The following is a 19,300-nucleotide window of genomic DNA, read 5'->3' as shown; positions in this document are numbered from 1 at the left end:
GGGTGTGTAGGTTGGGCTTGCCTCGACGCTGGCTGGCGGACACACCCACAGCATTAACCTCACACCTGGCTGACATCGTACGGCCCAGGACACATTAACCATTTATATGCCAGGGAGGACAAAAGCAAACACGTTATTATTATTATTATTATTATTATTATTATTATTATTATTATTATTGCCATCATTATCATACTACTACTAGTATTAATACTACTACTATCACTATTAATACTACTTACTATCATTATTATTATCATTAGTAGTAGTAGTAATAGTAGTAGTAGTAGTAGTAGTAGTAGTAGTAGTAGTAGTAGTAGTGTTATTATCATCATTATCATTAATAGTTGGTATTAATGGTTGTCCAATAAATGGGTATTCTTAATTGTAATTTAATGTTTGCTATTATTGTTAATGGTTATTCCAATGTTTCAACTTGCAACGATGATAAACATAAGACACATCGGCACTTTGATAAATTATAATTACTTGGGCTGGTTGAGGCAGTAAGGTTATTTAGTCCAAAGAATTCCACTGATGTGATATGTGTAGTTATACACAATATAACAAGTATGGGTAACACTTTACATTCTTTTATATTCCATGGAATTTACAGATGCTCAGTGCACATGTAAGAGGAAAAGCTTGTTACAGTACTCCGACAAAGTGCTTAGTTCTTCTGGAAAAACCTGTTGTGGCACCCCAATGCATCTCAAAATTAGCCAATTATTGAGGCTGTATTCACATCTAAAGGGGAAATTAACGTTTTATATACACCAATTTTAAAACGACTCACTATGCATGTCAGAAGGATGTATGTATACTGTATATGCAGGGCTCTTCAAATAATTCTAAATAAGTTGGTGAGCCTGCAGTAGGGTTCCAGCCTGGTGTTAATTTGTGAAAGCCTACAGCACAAGACGCCCTGGTTTCATTCCAGCCCTCAATCTCTCCCTCTCATCTCTCCAGACTCAGTCATTCCCTCCCCAACACTAGAGCCCTCTCTGCATCACTCGAGCAGGCAGTAGCAGCTAGCGTCATCAGGCACTTTTTCTCTCTCTCTCTATGTCCTCCTACCATGGCGCCTTGAGAGAAATATTGCATGTGAGCACAGTGTCACCCTCTGCTCTATAAAGACCTCTTTTTGAAATGGATGTAACAAAGTAATGGATCCCTGCTTTGATATTGTGTTGAACAGCTGCGTAGCAAACTCACGGGCTGACGGCTTTTATCAGCCTTTTTTTTCCCTTGTTGTGAGGCACGTCTGTATGCCTGCTGCGTGACCATGATGACTGTACTGAGATCCATATGAGAGACATAAGACCCCACCCGCCCCCACCTCCACTACTCCTCCCTGCCACTCGCTTATCACCCCAGGCTGCTTCAAAGCAGCACATGGACTCTGACCTTCCAGCTTCCAGTCTTGCTGCGCTGTTGGCACATGCACGACTTTGACACCAGACACCAGAATCCGACAGACAGCTATTCACTATATTCTTGCATATAAATCTGTGTTATGTGTTAAGTTTGATTTATTGTATGTTAGATAATCAAATGGTTTTGAGATAGCAGGATATGTTGATAAAGTGGAGAAAACAAAAGAGAATGAATGGCCTGTTGCTTGTTTCATGTGGATGTAGTTCCTTTTGTGAGCAGTAGATGGCAGCATAGTAGCACTGATAATGAGATGGACTTTCGTTGACAGTGGCAAGTAGAGGAAGTCTCCCCATGTGGAGGAAGTTGTAAGGATGCCAAAATACACAATCTGTTAATGGTCTAACTCTAAGCAATGTGTTCTTACAGTTAACAAAGTTCATTCATACTGTACGTGTGTGGTTCATGACCTCACTCATGTCTCATGTCAATCAATCGATTTGAAAATGAGAAATGAGAAAAATTAAGCATAAAAAAACTGAGAATAGATGTAACAAATATCCTTCAACACAAGATATGTAATGTAAACATAAATGTATTTTTATCATTCAGAGTATGGTAATGACATCCTCGTGCATAATATATTGAGGCTACATTAGTTAAGCTACTGTGCCAAGGTATTAGGTGACATCCCTCTAAATGGCAAGGCCTCCTTGGTCAAGACATCTGCAAGTTCTGCAGCGGAACCCCCTGCACCCAGCTGTCCACACTACGGAACTTATCATTGATTCCATGAATGACTCATTAATTCATTAATGTCTCCGGAAGGACCTGACTGGTTGAAACGTGACTCGAACTGACTTTGACATGACCTGCCAAACTAATATCTCTCCCTCTCTCTCTCTCTCTCTCTCTCTCTCTCGCTCTCATTCATTCAATCTCTCTCTCTCCCTCAATTCATTGGAGCTTTATGGCATTACTTAGTGAAGCAGTGTTGCCAAAGCAAACAGATTACAAAATAAAACAAACATCTGTTTAAAAAAAAAAAAGAACTTATAATAATGTATTAAATTATATATAACAGGATAACTATATCTACAGTACATAAGTAATTAGTGTGCTATCATAAATAATAATAATTGATAGAAAATAACCTATGCCACAGTGTGAAGGGTCACTCACTTCCTCAGTTTCACGCCAAGTTAACAGGTGCTGCGCAGCTCGTTTTACACAACTTCTGTGTTCTCCCAACAAGTATGGGAGCTTGTCTTCATTGCTCAAATTCCAGAGGTATTGAGGAATTTGGCCATATTGTTGATTTCCAACTGAACTCTCTCTCTCTCTATCTCTCTCTCTCTCTCTCTCTCTCTGTGTCCTTGTGTAAGAGGAGCATTAGCGTCCACTGCTGATGAGCATAGTTTGCACCAGTCACATTGTTCAGAGTGGCCTTAGGGGCAGTGGTGTTGACTGAGTGTTGATATGTTTACAGGCTGGTAAACATTTCATGTCTGTAAGTGACTGTATAAAGTGGCCTTTTTCATCGAGCCCATCACTTAGACACAACAATTGGAGTGTTTGTTCATTCTTGCCTGTGTGCAACCCAACCGGAGCCAGTACTGTGCTGTCCCCTACCCTGCCCTGCCTTCGGTGTGCAGGGTGCCGGGTGCAAGCTGTCCATGGCCGAGGCTGGAGGGGATGATGGGACACAAACAAACGCTTGGGGGAAATGAAATGTCATTCCCTTCTTAAAATAAACGGCAGCATGGCGTGCGAGGCGGGCGGAGGGCAACAGGTGGGCCTGCCCTGCACACAAAGGCCGCCTGGATGCAGAGTGACCCGTGGAAGCTGCTCTCACATCACTGGAGCCAGCAGCTGCATGCGGACCCAAACTGGGCCAGACATGTGCCAAATCACAGCCCCAATGTGTGTGTGTGTGTGTGTGTCTGTGTGTGTGTGTGTGTGTGTGTGTACATGTGTACATGTAAATGTGTGTGTCGGTATTTGTGTGTATGTGTGTACATGTGAATGTGTGTGTGTGTGTGTGTGTGTGGTTTGTGTGTGTGTGTGTGTGTGTGTATGTGTGTGTGTGTGTGTGTGTGTGTGTGTGTGTGTGTGTGTGTGTGTGTGTAGTATGTGCTCAGTCACGCTGAAAGACACATAAGGAAACAATAACTCACTTCCAAAGCAGGCTCTTTGTTTCAGCTGAGAAAAATCCCAACCCTGAAACAAATGAAAAATGACTAAATATATTCATGGAATGATGTAATAGCTACAATTCAGAACAGCCTCAATTATCCTAGACTTGACTTGGCAAGTCTAGACTGGAAATGGTGAATAAGTAGTAGAAGTAAAAGCATGCAAACAATTTTCAGGCCTACTGCAAATAAATTATGTCACAAAATGTATTTTTTAAATTTCCGTGTTTTTTTAAGCAGACTCTATGTTCAAGTCACTGTAAGCTTTCTGTATCACTTTTTCTCTGTGAGAGTTTTTTTTTTTAATCAAAGTTTTAGATTGCACACTACATCTTACATAGAGATTCATCGGATTCCAACAGTGTTTCTCATCAGTGTGAGTGACCGGCCTGCCACTGTTTTTTTCCCCCCCCCCCCCCCCCGGTAAGAGAGTCATTGTTCACTTTTTCTTTTTTGAGCCTCCCTTCATCTCCCGGGGCACGGAGAGGTCCCTCGGCTCTGCGGCCGGCTCATATCTGTGGTTGGATACGGCCCAGCTGCCACTGTCCATCACCCAGGCTAGCTCCGGAAAAAAACACAGGGACCCGGCGAGGGGGGGTGAGAAGCCCTGAGCACATCAGCGTCGTCAGATTGCCTGGGCTGCCCTGCGCCACACGTACTTCTCAGTCTGTGGGAACTTCTCATAAAAAAAAAAATCAGAAACACAGACAAGACAGACGGACAGACGGACAGACGGAATGGGAGTGGGAAGGGGGGGAACGACAGACTGACGGACACTACGGGGATTTTTTTTGGAAAATGAAGCAGACAGATGGGATTGTAAAGCTGGACTGAGACGCAGACCCCAGACGTAAACGCAGTGCTGAGCTGAGCTGTCTTGTGAAGAACCATGAAGCTACTGGAACACATTCCACTGCTCCAGATCCTCTTTCTGGCACAGATCTCGTCCGTCGCTTCGCTACAGAGAGGTCGGTCCCAGCGCCCCGCTCGTCTCACTGTAACCAATCATTTCTGCCTTTTCTCAATGGCTTGACATTAACCATGTGTGCATATGGTGGACGAGAACGGAGGCCTCCGTTTAAGAGGAAGTGTGGTGTGCTCGACCCTGGTTTACATTAGCAGAGCCACGAGCAGTTTGGACACGTGTTTGGACAGATAGCGTTAGTAGTGCCTTGAAGAGGGAAGCTAATGTACAGATTTAACCATTCTGTTTTTACTGCAGATCTACTGATTACAAAACACTGTGTCAAGAAGGAGTTAAGCTGAGTTGTGTTGCGCTCTTTAGTCCAAATTACAATCCTGTAAATCCACAGTCTGCTACTTACTGTGTGTCACTTGTAGGGTGTGTGTGTGTGTGTGTGTGTGTGTGTGCCTGTGTGTGACTTACTGTCCCTCAGTATGCTTAGAGAGGGGCTGGTGAAGTATATGATGTGACTTAACAGGGTCATTTAAAATGTCCACTAAAGTCAACCACTAAGAACATAATGCACATAATGACCGTTTAGATGGAAGTTTAACACGGCCAGAAAAAAAGTGACCAAGAATAAGAACTAAAAGGAAAAACAGCAAAAGGAAAAGTAGTTCCTGTGTTTTGCAATAGTTCCTGTGTTTTGCAAGTGGGCACGACATGAATGGTTGTAGCCTACAGTATAGTGTTTGTGGAAGGCCGTTGCTAATTCATGTTTCAGTTCCTAATCCAGAACAGTGCGTTTGATGATTTAAGAGGATGAGGTCATGTGCGTGTGACAGGGAGAAAACCTGAAAGTGTAGTTTCAGTCCTGGAGTCCCCAAGACTCACTAGAGGGGAAAAAAAAGAAACAAGTTTAGTACCTCCCAGCATGAAAAGCTGTTTCCAGTTTGAAGGCTTGGAACAAGTGTTCATGAGGAAATGCTGCAGGGGAATGTGTGCCAAATGCTGACTTTGTCAAGAGGCAGAGAGTCAGCAGCCATTCACACACAAATACAGCATTATGAGAGTGCCGTTACAAACATGTAGTCAGGCCAAGCCAAGGACCAACACACATCACACAGCAAAACACGGCAAACACAACCACACAACACACCACAGCAAAATAAGTAAAACAAAACAGGAAGCACCAACATATAAAAAAAGCACCACAGTTTTTTTTATGTTGTCGAGTCATTTATTTTCCCTTTATGTTCCCTGTTGCGAGCCAAAAGTTGTTTTCTCAATGTCTCACCCAAAGCAACAACAAGTCATTTTAACTTCGTCACACAGTCCTGATGTGGTGTGTTGACTTGACGGACACTTGATGAGCGCTCTCGTCCTAGCGGTCAGCGCAGAGTCAGTACTTGGCGCTGTGCACTTGTGAAGTTCAGGCACGGCGAGAGGAACAGGTGACACATCCGCCAATTGGCACGGTGGAAACAGCAAGGTTGTCCGGCTGGCACAGGGGCCAAGAAGGTAATTATCAAATGCACCTGTGTCCTCCTGTGCAACAGTTTAACCCTGCAGACTGCCGGAGAACCCTGTAGAACCCTGCAGAACCCTGTAGGCCGCTGGAGAACCCTGCAGAATCCTGTAGGCCACTGGAGAACTGTGGAGTCATGTCTCCAAAAGTGCTTGTCTAACTGCTTCAATGGACAGACATCTGTGTGCATGTGTGTGTGTGCATCTCTGAGAGGCCGCTAACTGTCTGTCTGTCTGTCTGTCTGTCTGTGTGCTCTGACCTAAGATCGATGATGGACACATGCACTTCCTGTTGTGCGTATCTGTCCAAGCGGAATCCAGGGCAATGTCATGTGGTCAGAATGAACACGATGAGTTGCTCTCGATGACTGGTCAGTTTCAAAGCCTGTCAGAGCCAGTTGCACAGACAAGGACAGCCACAGGCTGTAATGAGGAGAAGACACAACATGGGGAAGACTAGTGAATGTTCAAACGCACACACACACACACACACACACACACACACACATGCACACACACATACCTAAACACACACACACACACACACACACACACATGCACACACACATACCTAAACACACACACACACACACACACACACACACATGCACACACGCACACAAAAACACACACACAGACACAGACACACACACGCACACAAAAACACACACACAGACACACACACTCGCATGCACGCACGCACTCACTTACACACACACACACACACACACACATACACACACACACACACAAACACACACACACACACACACACACACACACACACACACACACATGTGTCCCTTCATGTATGGATTGGTGTAGGGCCCCATTATCCAGCTTTTGTCTGTATTGAAAATAGCCTGAACATCACATGCTGGCGGCCAATTCCTGACAGTAATGCCAGAGGAGTGAATTACAGCTGTGTACGTTGGCTGGCACGTTTAATCTCCATTCAAAATAAACAGAGAGCATTGCAACACACTTTAGAGTGGACAGAGAGAGAGAGAGAGATCAGATTCTTAAGTTGATGAGGGTTATTCTAAGCTTTCTGAGATTAAACTAATGAGCAATGCGAGTTCTTGAACCGTGTTAAGACGTGCGCTTATCCTTCGACAAGGCCTGGTCTATTGTTAGACAACAGTGCTCTTGACATTTAAGTGAGTGATGGATGTCTGGTTATCGCTCTTCAATTAAAAATAATAAACCACACCTCAATTCAGACTGCAGACCTGTGTGACAGACTAACTGGATTTTCTCACTGGGTATTTGTGTCTAATGTTGACATTTAAATGCTAAACAGACCTCTGAACAGGATAGATTTATGACCACTGGTTTCATAATGGTCGAAGCAAAACACACAATTTCATCAGTTTCCTCTGACTCCCATAACACTAAAAAGCCTTTGGCAGCATCATAGCCAGGCGCACCGTGCCATCAGAAACATTCTTGCGGTCTCTCTCTGACCCTTTCTCTCAGGTCACACACATCTGAGCTTTGAATTTCAGCTATTTCAGCTATTTCGTTGTGAGTGCATAATTTCACAACAGTCATAATAAACTGACTCTTGCGTTTTAGAGTCCAAAGCCCCAAAACACGTTTTGTTTTCCCAGCATCCTCTGCTCTGAGTCACTTCAAGAGACTTCATCTGGACAGCTTCATTCTTTGTTTACAATAGTGTCTATGATGTGGACTTTTGGTATTTTTCAACCTGTGTACGGTCGCTGTGTTTAGCCTTGTTTTAATTTAAGCTGTGTTGTCCCTGCTGAAAAAACAGCCTGACCAGCTTAAGGTGGTTTGCTGGTTGGCCAGCTTGTTACGTATTTGTTTGATGATGGTAAATGCACACCTTGTGAGGTGCTCATGATGGTAAATAAGACTTGAATTTAGAAGAAGTGTCGTGGCACACTCAGAACTTCAATATGTAATTATTTATTAGACCAACGTTTCGGCTTGCGCCTTCATCAGGGTCATTTTCACCCAGCTTATTAACCAGCTTGTTTGACCACCCTATGATGTTTGACCTGCTAGACCAGCAAAACTCTTGTGAAACCATACCTTCAGCTGGTTTACCCAGCTTACGATGGTAATTCAGCTGGTTTTGCTTGTCGTACCACCTCCAGCTGGTGTCGTTGGTCTACATTGCGGGCCATGCCAGCTTATATTGGTCATTCTAACAAACCAGCATGACCATCTTACACCAACAATTTCGAGCTTGGCAGGCTGGTCACCAGCATGACCATCTTACACCAGCTGTATCCCACATGACAGGCAGGTCACACCAGCATGACCAGCTTCCTCAGATGGTCACGCCAGAATGGGGAGCGTACCTATGTTCCCTGAGTCCTATGTTCCCCGGGTCCTATGTTCCCCGCTTTGTATGGGACCGGGGAACATAGAGGACCTTTTTTTAAAAATAAAAAAAACTAACCCTAATCCCGAGTGGGGAACATAGGACCCGGGGGGACATAGGGATGACCCTGGTTAACTGTTACATTAGCACACTGCTAGCCTGGTAGCATGTGGTGGTGTTCTCGGGCCTCCTTGACCGTTCCTCCTCCTCCTCCTCCTGTGTCCACTCCCACAGCTCCCAAGATCACCACACTTCTGGAGACAGTGGATGCGCTACTGGATCACAACGCCACGTTTATCTGTGAGGTGGACTCCGACCCACCGGCCGATGTCTCCTGGACGCGTAATAATGAGCCAATCCGGTAAGTGCGCTCAGTGACCTTTCAGATGTTCCACTTCCTCATCCCTATAATCGACTATAATCGTATAATCTGTCCTCTGTACACCCATTCCAAGGGTGGTCAGTAGTGTCCAAACTAAATACCCAAAGGTCATCAGGTATCACACACAAATCTTCATAGAACTGGACTCGTCTCTATTTCACCAGTTTATTTTTGGCCAAGTCAAAACCAAACATGACAACATTTCGGCCAGTTGGAAGTTGTTACCCTTGATTAATTGCCACAGGAAACATTAGGCTACAGGGAACATAACAAAGCTTCAGATAATAGACGAGGTATAACAGCCCACAGATGAAAGAATGACATGTAACAACATGTATGTTTACTAGTGACATATACTGACAATTATGGCCTCTCAGGCCGACTGTGATGGATCTATGGTTCTCTCTTGCAGTCACCTTTCACATTCATAACAAGAGAGATGTTTCTGAGAAATCTGTACACCATTTTGTTTTTCTTTTATCACAGCTACTATGATTCCCGATATATCACCAAAGAAAATGGCCAAATGCTGATCATTCCCAATGTGAAAGACTCTGACAATGGAGAATACTGTTGCATCGCCAACAACTGGATCGGACAACCTGCTAAGAGCTGTGGTGCTCTTCAACTGAAAATGAGTAAGCAGTGAAAGTTCACATTCTTCACGGCTTGCTCGACATGCTTGTTGCCTCCCCTCGAATTTCATTATTCGTGGCCAGAACCTTTCTAGATTACCAGGGTCTGGATTTTCCAGGCTAGTTTTTAGCTGGAAATGTTAGTAAGTGCAGACAATGAGAAAGTATTTCACGTACCCATGACTTGTGGTGTCGCTGTAGTGGCACTATGAAGCAGAGCTGTCAAACACAAGCTGGGATTTTGCAGTCTTTAAGGGCTTTGACCCAGATACATGGTGTTTGGAAGTGGCACTTGGCTAAAGGAGCACTTAAGTTTCTTCTTATTGTTCTCACTCCAGATTCATTCAATGAAAGTCATTTCAAGCCTTTGGGTGTGAATGACATTGTGGGTAAAGATAATTGATTCTGTATTAATTACCCCCTTTTATTTTAGATATATAAACGGTGGGGCTTTGACCCAGAAACTGCCACTAGTAGTAGCAGGTTATGCTAACGCTAAAGCTAAAGCTAAATCTACCATTCTAGAAGCCCGCTGGCCTCTACAATCCTGTCAGTGCAGAACAGTCTTCACTGTTCATGATCGATGAATTAAAAAGAATGTTATTTAGGCTATATGTCCCATCAAACAACTAGTCTGATGTATGACACCATAGGCCCTAGTGCATTGTATTGTATATTGAAGCTCTAACATATAAAGCACTTCCCTCCTCCCTCCTCTATCTCCTTCTTCTACCAGTTTCTCCTCCTACCACACTTTGACTATAATATAAGCACTCCTATCCTCCAGTAATTGTAGCCCTTTTTCCATTGAAAAGATAATTTAGTGTGACATATGTGATGGAAAAAGACTTATATCGCTGTAATGTCGGTTTTGTCGCGCTAAATCAATTTGCTCGCCAGAGGTGGATTAGAAAGAGTTAATTCGATGTGGTGGAAAAGGGTTGGAGCTATGTAAGTTACTGTGACACCTGCTCAAAATTACAAAGTTTGCGGAAAAAAAAAAGTCTCACGCATACCAAGACGTTCACCTCACAACGGTCTGCCATTCGCTACCTTTGATACATTCGCTAGAAATGTTCCATTCGCTACATCTGTTCTGAAAAACCATACCGCACTAGACAAATGCAAATATGGAAAAAGGGCTTGTATTGACAGGTACAGCAGTAAAGTCTTCTCTGCTGCTTGAATGTTAATCTCTTGCTGTAAGTGGATTAAGATTAAAGCATCTTCTAAATGAATACATGTAAATTAATGTAAATGTAAAACTCAGTTTTTGAGTAAACACCTTCACTGTTTGAGAGCCCCAGATTAAGAGACATCCGATGGACATCACCATGCTGGTCGACAGCAAAGCCGTGCTGCCCTGCGTTACCCTGGGCTACCCCAAGCCAGACATCACCTGGATCAAGGATGAAGACCTGGTCAAGGTCAGTCTGTGTTGATGGTGTAACATAAATTTGCCACTAATATGGTTTGGTGTGTGTGTGTCTGTGTTGGACAAACAGACAGTATCACTGCAGTTAACAATGCTTCTGTGTGTGTGTGTGGGGGGGGGGGGTAAAGAATGTGTGTGTGTGTGTGTGTGTGTGTGTGTGGGCCTGGGGGCGGGGCGGTAGAGAATGTGTGTGAGAGTGTTTGTGTGTGTGTGTGGTGTGCGTGTGTGGGTGTGTGTGTGTGTGTGGGATAGCGAGTGTGATTATGTGTGTGTGTGTGTGTGTGTGTGTGTGTGTGTGTGTGTGTGTATGTGTTTGTGGGTGGGTGGGACAGAGAATGTGTGAGTGTGTGTGAGTGTGTGTGTGTGGGTGGGACAGAGAATGTGTGTGTGAGTGTGTGTGGGTGTATGTGTGTGTGTGTGTGTTTGTGTGTGTGTATGCGGGATAGAAAATGTGTGTGTGTGTGTGTGTGTGTGTGTGTGTGTGTGTGGGGGGGGGGGGTGTTGTTGGTAAGTGTCTGTTTTCACTGTATGCATTTTGTGCGTAGCGTGCATGTTTTATGTTTTGACACCTTGACTCCTTGCAGCTGAGCGATCGTGTGTCCATTCTGGATTACGGGGCCTTGAAGATCCATAACATCAGAAAGGAGGACGCCGGCCAATACCGTTGCGTGGCCAGAAACAGCTTTGGGATCGCGTTCTCCAAACCCGTCACTATAGAAGTACAGGGTAGGTCTTATTGCGTTCTCCAAACCCGTCACTATAGAAGTACAGGGTAGGTATTATTCCGTTCTTCAAACCCGTCACTATAGAAGTTCAGGGTAGGACTTATCACATTCTCCAAATCCGTCACTATAGAAGTACAGGGTAGGCCTTCAAACGGACACAGCTTTGGGGTCGCTTTATCCAAACCCATCACTATAGAAGTAGCCTACAGGGTACTTACTCATACAGACACACTGCCAGGATAAACTCCTACTGTATACAACTTTAACGTGCATATTTAATATATGAAGTTACTTGCTTTATTATAATTGGTCCCACTATATGAAATATATTTTTTTACAGTATACTTATTTACATTTTCATTTAAGCCTGTGAAATTGCATGTTAGCAGCCACAAGGAGGATTGTGCGGTAACACTTTACTTGACGGGTGAGTCCATAACACATTCATAGCATAGTTCTCGCCGTTCTGTCTTCCACATTCATGAAAGGTTTGGTATGAATGTTAAGTCATTTCTCATGAAACAGTCACGAATGCTTATGTGCAGTTTATGACAGCTGCTATGAATGTGTTATGAACTCACCCGTCAAGTAAAGTGTTACCGATTGTGCTAAGAAGTGCTAATATGCACTCATTAAGAAATGTAGCATTAATTAGCATTAAGTTGCTGTTTGTACTGAGACGTGCTATTGAATGCTGTTGTGTCCGGTAAAATGTGCCAAAGCTGTTGTGTGTGGTGAGATGTGCTACTGAAACCTGTTGAGTGCTGTGGATAAAATGTCTCCTTGTGTTGTGTTATGTTGTGTTGTGTTGTGTTGTGTTGTGTTGTTGTGTTTTGTTGTGTTGTTGTGTTGTGTTGTGCAGCCCCAGCCAGGATCCTGCGAGTGCCCAAGGAGAAGCGTGTTCCCTTTGGGACAAAGGTCTCTCTGGAGTGCAACGCCACCGGCAACCCGACCCCTACACTGACCTGGCTGGAGAACGGCAACACTGTAAGTCCAGGTCCTCAAGGCCCTCTCTCACCCACTCACTGTAAGTCCAGGTCCTCAAGGCCCTCTCTCACCCACTCACTGTAAGTCCAGGTCCTCAGGGCCCTCTCTCACCCACTCACTGTAAGTCCAGGTCCTCAAGGCCCTCTCTCACCCACTCACTGTAAGTCCAGGTCCTCAAGGCCCTCTCTCACCCACTCACTGTAAGTCCAGGTCCTCAAGGCCCTCTCTCACCCACTCACTGTAACTCAGTGCCCTCTCTCACCCACTCACTGTAAGTCCAGGTCCTCAGGGCCCTCTCTCACCCACTCACTGTAACTCAGGGCCCTCTCTCACCCACTCACTGTAAGTCCAGGTCCTCAAGGCCCTCTCTCACCCACTCACTGTAAGTCCAGGTCCTCAGGGCCTTCTCTCACCCACTCACTGTAACTCAGGGCCCTCTCTCACCCACTCACTGTAAGTCCAGGTCCTCAGTGCCCTCTCTCACCCACTCACTGTAACTCAGTGCCCTCTCTCACCCACTCACTGTAAGTCCAGGTCCTCAGGGCCCTCTCTCACCCACTCACTGTAAGTCCAGGTCCTCAAGGCCCTCTCTCACCCACTCACTGTAACTCAGTGCCCTCTCTCACCCACTCACTGTAAGTCCAGGTCCTCAGGGCCCTCTCTCACCCACTCACTGTAACTCAGGGCCCTCTCTCACCCACTCACTGTAAGTCCAGGTCCTCAAGGCCCTCTCTCACCCACTCACTGTAAGTCCAGGTCCTCAGGGCCCTCTCTCACCCACTCACTGTAACTCAGGGCCCTCTCTCACCCACTCACTGTAAGTCCAGGTCCTCAGTGCCCTCTCTCACCCACTCACTGTAACTCAGTGCCCTCTCTCACCCACTCACTGTAAGTCCAGGTCCTCAGGGCCCTCTCTCACCCACTCACTGTAAGTCCAGGTCCTCAAGGCCCTCTCTCACCCACTCACTGTAACTCAGTGCCCTCTCTCACCCACTCACTGTAAGTCCAGGTCCTCAGGGCCCTCTCTCACCCACTCACTGTAAGTCCAGGTCCTCAGTGCCCTCTCTCACCCACTCACTGTAACTCAGTGCCCTCTCTCACCCACTCACTGTAAGTCCAGGTCCTCAGGGCCCTCTCTCACCCACTCACTGTAAGTCCAGGTCCTCAAGGCCCTCTCTCACCCACTCACTGTAAGTCCAGGTCCTCAAGGCCCTCTCTCACCCACTCACTGTAACTCAGTGCCCTCTCTCACCCACTCACTGTAAGTCCAGGTCCTCAAGGCCCTCTCTCACCCACTCACTGTAACTCAGGGCCCTCTCTCACCCACTCACTGTAAGTCCAGGTCCTCAGGGCCCTCTCTCAGTCACTCACTGCAGCCTGTGAAGAGGTTCCAGGGTTGCGTTTTGTCTGTTGTCTTGGGATTGCTCATATGCTTCTTTCCACATCATTATTTTTTCCCTCTTTCCTTTTCTGTCTTTCTTTTTGATCCTTTTTGTCTCCCCTCTTGTCCTCTCCTCTTCATTTTTCCTTCTTCCTCTTCTCATTTTTCTCCTTTTCTCCTTTTCCCTATCTGTATTCTCCTTCATTATGTGGCTAATAGAGAAAATATAGCAGTTGAAGCTGCCCCAGCATTTGCGTTCAGAAAGGGCTTTTAGTTCCACAGAAGGAGATCAGCCAGAGAGGCACGCTGCTCTCCTCTCCTCTCAGATGCATTGTTGCCACTGAGCTTGTTCTGCTCTCCGCGCTTCCCTTTGATTCGCAGGTCAATTCCACTATTAACACCACCCTAGTTATGTTAATGACCGCGCAGCTCTGATGTTAGATCAGAGATAAAAATGGCACGGAACGCCTCGTTTTCAAAGACCTTTTTGATGACTTTATTTAGCGTATAAGCACAGGCTTGACCGTGGGTTGTAATTAGATTTCGGAATGAGCATGGAAAAAGAATACATGCCTATATGTGCGTGCGGTCAGGAGTCGACCGACACAGTTGATATGCATCGGTGAAATGGCATAAAAGGCATTTATTTTTTGATGGGCTCAGGAACAAACCCTTTCTAGGTAAAGGCTCATATCCTCTCAATGATAGTTAATTATGTGGTACACAAGCTACATACTACAGTACATCATATGCACATGGCATGGCAGTAAAACCCAGCACGTCTACACTGTGACAGCTCTACGTACAAGAGTCCTGTCCCTAAAGGGTCATGATGCAGTTAGATGACTGTTAGAACTCAGTCTGGACCTTTGCCACTTGATATTTCAATAATTTTATTGTTCACCACTTAACCACATGATTTATGAAAAAAAAAAAAGTTAAATCACAGGAGTGACCCCTGTGTGGTGCTGAGTGTGAGGTATGTGTATGTGTGTGTGTGTGTGTGTGTGTGTGTGTGTGTGTGTGTGTGTGTGTGTGTATGTGTGTGTGTGTGTATGTGTGTGTGTGTGTGTGTGTGTGTGTGTGTGTGTGTGTGTGTGTGTGTGTGTGAGGTATGTGTGTGTGTGTGTGTGTGTGTGTGTGTGTGTGTGTGTGTGTGTGTGTGTGTGTGTGTAACAGCTGCAGAGCTGGATGTCCTCATGGGGGAGAGATGGCTGACCTGGTCACAAGCAGCTGCTCTCTCTGTCTCTCTCTTTCTTTTTTCTCTATCTCTGTCTCTTCCTCCCTTTTTCTTTCTCTCTCCCTCTCTTCTCCATCTCTGTCTCTCTTCCACCCTCTCTCTCTCTTTCTTTTTTCTCTATTTGTCTCTCTTCCTCCCTTTCTCTTTACCTCTCCCTCTCTTCTCTCTTTCTTTCTCTTCTCTCTCTCTGTCTCTCTTCCACCCTCTCTCTCTCTTTCTTTTTTCTCTATTTGTCTCTCTTCCTCCCTTTCTCTTTCTCTCTCCCTCTCTTCTCTCTTTCTCTTCTCTCTCTCTGTCTGTCTTCCACCCCCTCTCTCTCTCTCTCTTTCTTTTTTCTCTATCTGTCTCTCTTCCACCCTCTCTCTCTCTCTGGTTTACATCATTACATATTCCCACTGGCCAAAAGTGTTCAACTTAACTGTCGTTTTTACAGTAATATTCCATGTTATGTCATTAACACTCAATCACAGAAAGGCATGTTATTGAAATTAGTATTTGCAAAAAAACATCTTTCCTTCAATTATAAAATGTATAAAAATTATTTTAATTTTGGTGTATCACTCAATTGAAAAAGATTCCCTAACATGTTATACTGTACAATTTCATATTAATTCCAACAGCGTGTTGTGATATGTCCAAAGTTTTGCACCAGTGGACGAGCCTTGCTATCTGTCACAGAAGCATGCTCTGCGCTGAGTTATTGGAGTCTGATTAAATTTACTCTCTGTGTGACCATGATTCTGGCTCGTTATTTTACCCATCATTTCTCTCCGTCCGGATGAGCTGCCTTCTAAAATCAGCCCTGTGCTCCGTGTGTTAAATATAGAGCGCTGGGACACACAGTGGTCGTGTGAACGCATATGTTTGGTTCTCATGAGATCTCGGGTGCACAGTAAAGTCTTGTGAAAGAAGCCATTTTTGTGAGAAGGAAAAAGGTTGAACTCAAAGCTATGCAGCTATATAAATCGCTTAACTATGAAATGATCCTGGGTGAGCTCCCTCACAAGTACATTCAGTTCATATGTAATTTTATTAAGTAACTACAAAGTGGTAAAAATCAATATTTAAATGCTTATCTCTGCTCAACAGGGTTATGGTTATGGTTATGGTATTTAGCAGACACTTTTGTCCAAAGCGACACACAAATAACAACAATACAAAGTTAAATAATTAAATAATTAAAAGGTTGGTAAGACTACATTAAGGAGAATAGTAATAATAGTGGAAGCTGGTGTACCACCGGTGGTACACGTACCACAGTTTGGCAATCCCTGAAATAGGGTATCACTATTTCTTCTAGGCAACTCAATGGAGCACATTGTTTCCTCTTCAATATTTTTTTCAATAACTAGGACATCTAATTACCCCATGCTGTACCGTTTACTTTTCTGATTTATGCTCTAAATGTTAGTTCTTACTGTTGATCATAAAATAGATGCTATGACATGACAATGTCAATAGGGCCAGTTATTGTTTATGACATTTCTTTCGGGCTACGTGAAGTACTTTGACACAATGCCCATTGTCAGTGCAGCTAAATAAAACTGAGTTGGCCTGAATGCCTGGAGTAGCCTGCGTTTGTGTGTGTCCAAACTAACGTTAGCCTCTTGTGTGTGTGTGTGTGTGTGTGTGTGTGTGTGTGTGGCTCTCTGTGTGTGTGTGTGTGTGTGTGTATGTATGTGTGTGTGTCTCTGTGTGTGTGTGTGTGTGTGTGTGTGTGTGTGTGTGTGTGTGTGTGTGTGTGTGTGTCTCTGTGTGTGTGTGTGTGTGTGTGTGTGTGTGTGTGTGTGTGTGTGTCTCTGTGTGTGTGTGTGTGTGTGTGTGTGTGTGTCTCTGTGTGTGTGTGTGTGTGTGTGTGTGTGTGTGTGTGTGTGTCTCTGTGTGTGTGTGTGTGTGTGTGTGTGTGTGTGTGTGTGTGTGTGTGTGTGTGTGTGTGTGTGTGTGTGTGTGTCTCTGTGTGTGTGTGTGTGTGTGTGTGTGTGTGTGTGTGTGTGTCTCTGTGTGTGTGTGTGTGTGTGTGTGTGTGTGTGTGTGTGTGTGTGTGTGTGTGTGTGTGTCTCTGTGTGTGTGTGTGTGTCAGATCTCGGAGGCGTCGGTGGAGGAGACACTTGTGGGGGACGTGGTTCTGTCTGTCCTCCACGTGGAGGTGAAGCAGCCGGCCCTCTACACCTGCCTGGCCACCAACCACCACAGCGGGGGCGCCAACACCGTCAAGGCTACAGCGCGGGTCACCGTCTCGGGTACGTCTGACCTTTTCAAACATGCACGGCTGACATTCCCGCCCAAGCCCTACCGGCCCGGGGAAATCTGATTAAAGACTGTGACGTTGGGATGTCACAGTCAGTGACATTTGAGGTGAGATGTGCCAGCTTAGTCCTACACAGTAGAGCAGCTAGCGGTCAACACTGACGAGCTATCATAAGATGGGCTCCACTGACCACTCCACACAACAGCTGGCAAAGTGACACTATGCAGGAATTTCCCTTTGCGCCAATTTTCAACATAGTGGATACCAGTTTAGTGAGAGTACGCATTTTATCAAAAACAGATGATAAGGGCCATGCTCCTATACCGCCACAACAATGTTTCACAATGCAATACCAGACATATGCATCAGTCATGACAGACACCCTTCCTATTGTGAGACAGAGTGGCATCCAAATGAGATTGGAGCCGTTACTTTAAGGTAAAACAACTACATTGTGTTGCTTTTAGACTACGCCACAATGTCTGGCATCTTTTGTGTTTGTTATTTTTTAAATGTATCTGTCATGTCTTGATGTCACGGGCACGCTGGCGACTACGCCGCTCCATCCAGCATCTTTTGTCTTTTTGTTGTGTGTCTTGTTTGTGGAGCGTTTTTGGGTTGCACTCTGTGCATGTTAAATGCGCTATGAAAATAAAGCTGACTTGACTTGACTTGACTTAAACAATATTTGAAGAGTTTGGTTCCAAAACGCTATATCCACCATTTTAATGAATTTTCATAAATAATTTTGTTTTGCAAGTAATTTCAGTAGAACTGTAATTGGTTATTGTGTTATTTGGTTTATTTTTACTCAGTCAAAACAACAAAACAGAAATTTCATTGATATTACCTGAAATACACAATTAAATAACATGACTTTTAAAAATGGATATATAGCGTTTTGGAACCAAACTTGTTGTTTATTATGCTGCATAGTGGAACACATTGTGTCCACTTCTTGTGTTTATGTAGCGTATGGTTCCTGAGTGAAGTTACTCTGGGAATCTGCTGAACGTCAGAGTATTTGTGTCTTTGTGTATTTTTCTGAGTGGACGTCAGAGGGACGGCAGTAGTGACACTGTGTCCCTGTAGGAGACGTCGCGGCCACTCTCGGGACATTTCACATCTCCTCACTTCCAGCTCCTGCTGTCACTCACAGTCAGCTCTGGGTTGGCTTGCTTAGGAGGCTGTGTGTCTCTGTCATAACAGACTGACAGGCTCCTCTGCTAAAACATGCACAACACTATGCTACATGGATAGAACACAAAGAGCACTGTGTGTATTGTGTCAGTGATATCAGTTAAGATAATCAGTTTGTAGTTATGTTTAGAAGAACAAGGGATTCCTTGTTTTATGTTAAATGGCTCTTATTTATCACAAGGAGCACAGAATTGGTGCCAAATTTCCACTTCCACTGCACCCTGGGGGGCATTTTAGGCTAGTTGCCCCAAATTCCTCTGAGACACCCCACCCCCACTAATACCCACACACACCCATGGTGGTCCTGGTTGGTTCTTTGTGGGATCTGCAAATCATGAAAGTCACACCTGCTGATGCAGGGGTGGTTCCCTCTCACTCACACACACACACACACACACACACACACACACACACACACACACACACACACACACACACATCCCTCTTAGCAAACCCACCTACGCCTACACACACACACACACACACACACACACACACACACCTCCCTCTTAGCAAACCCACCTACGCCTACACACACACACACACACACACACACCAGCATGACTGGGCCCAGTGCATGGGCACACTGGCCTGTGTCCTGGCCGAATGGAAATAAGCTGACTCTGACTTCGCTTCTCTTTCTGGCTCCTGCTCTGGTGATGGCCCACGGACCCTGCCACTTCCCCATAGAATGGAGGTAAGGATGCTCTCTCT

The 19,300-nt window shown here is 45.0% G+C and overlaps 1 protein-coding gene across 1 annotated transcript in view; it reads left to right on the top strand.

The window, feature by feature from the left end:
- Positions 1 to 4,292: 4,292 nt before the first annotated feature.
- Positions 4,293 to 19,300, top strand: part of musk (muscle, skeletal, receptor tyrosine kinase) — a 30,129-nt gene continuing 15,121 nt past the window's right edge. Inside the window, exons 1-8 of the mRNA XM_076284980.1 lie at positions 4,293 to 4,537; positions 8,588 to 8,714; positions 9,222 to 9,373; positions 10,670 to 10,797; positions 11,390 to 11,531; positions 12,393 to 12,517; positions 17,219 to 17,378; positions 19,277 to 19,283. Coding sequence (XP_076141095.1) covers positions 4,459 to 4,537; positions 8,588 to 8,714; positions 9,222 to 9,373; positions 10,670 to 10,797; positions 11,390 to 11,531; positions 12,393 to 12,517; positions 17,219 to 17,378; positions 19,277 to 19,283 — 920 coding nt within the window. The 5' untranslated portion in view covers positions 4,293 to 4,458. The remainder of the gene's footprint in view (positions 4,538 to 8,587; positions 8,715 to 9,221; positions 9,374 to 10,669; positions 10,798 to 11,389; positions 11,532 to 12,392; positions 12,518 to 17,218; positions 17,379 to 19,276; positions 19,284 to 19,300) is intronic.

This window comes from Alosa pseudoharengus, unplaced genomic scaffold (assembly GCF_046254945.1).
Source record: "Alosa pseudoharengus isolate Yale_2024_CS ecotype anadromous, Long Island Sound unplaced genomic scaffold, YU_APseudo_1.1 YU_APseudo_1.1_scf_14, whole genome shotgun sequence".
Lineage (NCBI taxonomy): Eukaryota > Metazoa > Chordata > Actinopteri > Clupeiformes > Clupeidae > Alosa > Alosa pseudoharengus.
The sequence above is the reverse complement of the archived record's forward strand: the minus strand, read 5'-3'. Positions and strand labels throughout refer to the sequence as shown.